Source organism: Salvelinus sp. IW2-2015, unplaced genomic scaffold (genome assembly GCF_002910315.2).
Source record: "Salvelinus sp. IW2-2015 unplaced genomic scaffold, ASM291031v2 Un_scaffold2990, whole genome shotgun sequence".
In the NCBI taxonomy this organism is placed as follows: domain Eukaryota; kingdom Metazoa; phylum Chordata; class Actinopteri; order Salmoniformes; family Salmonidae; genus Salvelinus; species Salvelinus sp. IW2-2015.
The window spans coordinates 23229-25772 of record NW_019944284.1 but is presented as its reverse complement, the minus strand read 5'-3'; the positions used below and the strand labels follow the sequence as shown (position 1 = coordinate 25772).

Sequence of the window (2544 nt, the reverse complement as noted above, 5' to 3'; positions counted from 1 at the left end):
TATAGCGTTCTCTTGATATTGGATCACAGACAGCGCTCTGATGAAATAATTATATCGTCTCTTGTCATTGATCACCAGACAGCGCTCTGATGAAATAATATATGTCTCTTGGCATTGGAGTCACCAGACAGCGCTCTGATGAAATAATATATCGTCTCTTGTCAATTGGATCACCAGACAGCGCTCTGATGAAATAATATATCGTCTCTTGTTCATTGGATCACCAACAGCGCTCTGATGAAATAATATATCGTCCTTTTCATTGGATCACCAGACAGCGCTCTGACTGGATGTGTAGGATACCATTCTCCGGTATTTTCCTCAGGTGTCATTTTCCTCCGGTAGAAAGTTAAAATGCAATGATTAATTTAAGCAAAAACCTTTTGAAATGTAGCTGCTACTTCTTTCACTAGATAGATTTTCCCTCCAACTGGCGACACATTTTCTTGTAATATTCTAAAATCTGCATAAAAACAATGACGACATTTTCCCACCAGGATGTTTCCATCAAATTGACTTGTTGCGGATTAAAGGCTGTGCCTGATTTACGTAGTGTACATAAAAATTTACTTTGCAGTTAAAAAAAAGCAAGTTAAATGGGTTTCCATCGACATTTCAACTCTATCTGATGTTTTGTCAAAACCATTGTTGTCGTTACATTGCGAGTGTGTCCACTCTGGTCTTGGCACGCGCCGCTCCAGCCAACAGCTGGCAGATACAGGGTGGGTTAGAGCTTACATTAGAGCTCTGTTACCAGGCCCGGCCCGACGGGTCCCGACGTTAGGGTCGAGTAGGGCCTGTTCATCAATAACTAGGTACGGCAGGGCAGCGGATCATTAAATCCATCACTAACATTTTGATTGGAGCATTGCTCGGCTCTGCTGCGTATTCAATGATATCTGGCTAAATCATTACATGGTGTCATAAGTGTTTCATCACCAATATAAAACAGGAGGGATTATTTGACAGAAAATAATTATACTCCGATAAACTCAAGGGATTATTGAGTGAGAAAAGTAGATATATATTATTTCATCAGAGCGCTGTCTGGTGATCCAATGACAAGAGACGATATATTATTTCATCAGAGCGGAGAAGTGCAACTCAAGCACGAAACCACTCCTTTTACATTCATGATTTGGAGCAGAAATTACAATAAGCAATTTAGATCTGTGTTTGCAAAACGCAGCAAGATATTTATTTAGCGTTTTATCTTCCCTTTTCTGCATGAAAAACAAAGAATCCTGCATTAACCTGACCCCTGCACACACACAGTGTGAAACGCCTGCACACACACAGTACGCACAAACAAAGTACACACGCACAAATTAAGCACGCACACACACAAAGTATGCACGCACGCACACACACAAAGTATGCACGCACACACACAAAGTATGCACGCACACACACAAAGTATGCACACACACACACACACACACACACAGTTTTACCTTCTGCTGGGTTCATGATTGCATCATGGAGTACAGTGGCCATGCAGCCTGCCATTCCTGTTAGAAAGAGACAGCAGAGAGGATAGAGAGATGGTTGGTTACCAGTGCAGTAAGCCAAAAACACACAGCAGTGGATGCTGCAACTTTCCCTCATACTTTTCCTTAATCTGTCGGTCTCTCAGTGACCGTTGGTCAAATTAGCAACATYGCTAATAGCTCTAAGGTACAGTATGTTCGCACATGTCAATGTCTCAGTGAATGTGTGGCTGTGACACTGTACCATTAGCAAAGTGGCTGTTCGCTCCCGGGTGGACCACGTTGCTGAGTGAGAACTTGAGTTTCTCATAACAGGCAAAGTACAGAGCATGGGCTGGCCCCGCCCCTATCGCCATGACATTCAGTCCCCTCACAGGTCGCCACACCCCCTCGGTACGCACGATCTGACGTAGYGCGTCCATCACGTTACGGTAACGCGCCCCCGGCTCGGGCTGCAGGCTCTGCATCCGCGTCTGGAGAGAGAGAGGGAGGGAGGGAGGGAAGACAAGGAGGGATAAAGGGGGGAGGAGAGGGACAGAAAGAATGTAGAAGAGGGGGCGGGAGAAATGAGGGGAAAGGGCATCAATGCATAGTCAATCAACTCTTTCAACGTTCAGCTAATTAGTGGGTCAACTGATATGTGAAAAGTAAGAGTGCAGTCACAGTGCAGTTCACCAGGTCCAATACAGTAGACGTTTCTCTGTAGAGCCTATCAGTATGTTCGTGTTTACTGGCTCAAAGTCAGCTAGGTAGGTAGACGCATCACAATGCCAAGAGATAATAAATAGGCGTGAAGCTACTGGGTTCCACCCTTCCTCTGTCAACAGGGCACCAGTCACTGTGTCACAACAGAATAATGCTCTGTGTAGGAAGGATKGAGCAATAACCAAACTTATGAGATTGCGTCAAGAGTAGAATAGCCTCCTTTATCCAATCACAGAGGACACCAAGACGGAAGGGTGGGGAAATGACTTCTGGAGAGCAGGGATGGAAATTCCCACTCATGACTACACACACTTCTGGGAAACGGAAAGTCAGAATGAATGTGGAGAAA

The 2544-nt window shown here is 44.7% G+C and overlaps 1 protein-coding gene across 1 annotated transcript in view; it reads right to left on the bottom strand.

The window, feature by feature from the left end:
• Positions 1-1988, bottom strand: part of LOC112075115 (mitoferrin-2) — a 13566-nt gene extending 11578 nt beyond the window's left edge. The window contains exons 1-2 of the mRNA XM_024142151.2: positions 1735-1988; positions 1455-1511 (exon numbers count right to left, since the gene is read on the bottom strand). Coding sequence (XP_023997919.2) covers positions 1455-1511; positions 1735-1957 — 280 coding nt within the window. The 5' untranslated portion in view covers positions 1958-1988. The remainder of the gene's footprint in view (positions 1-1454; positions 1512-1734) is intronic.
• Positions 1989-2544: the final 556 nt, after the last annotated feature.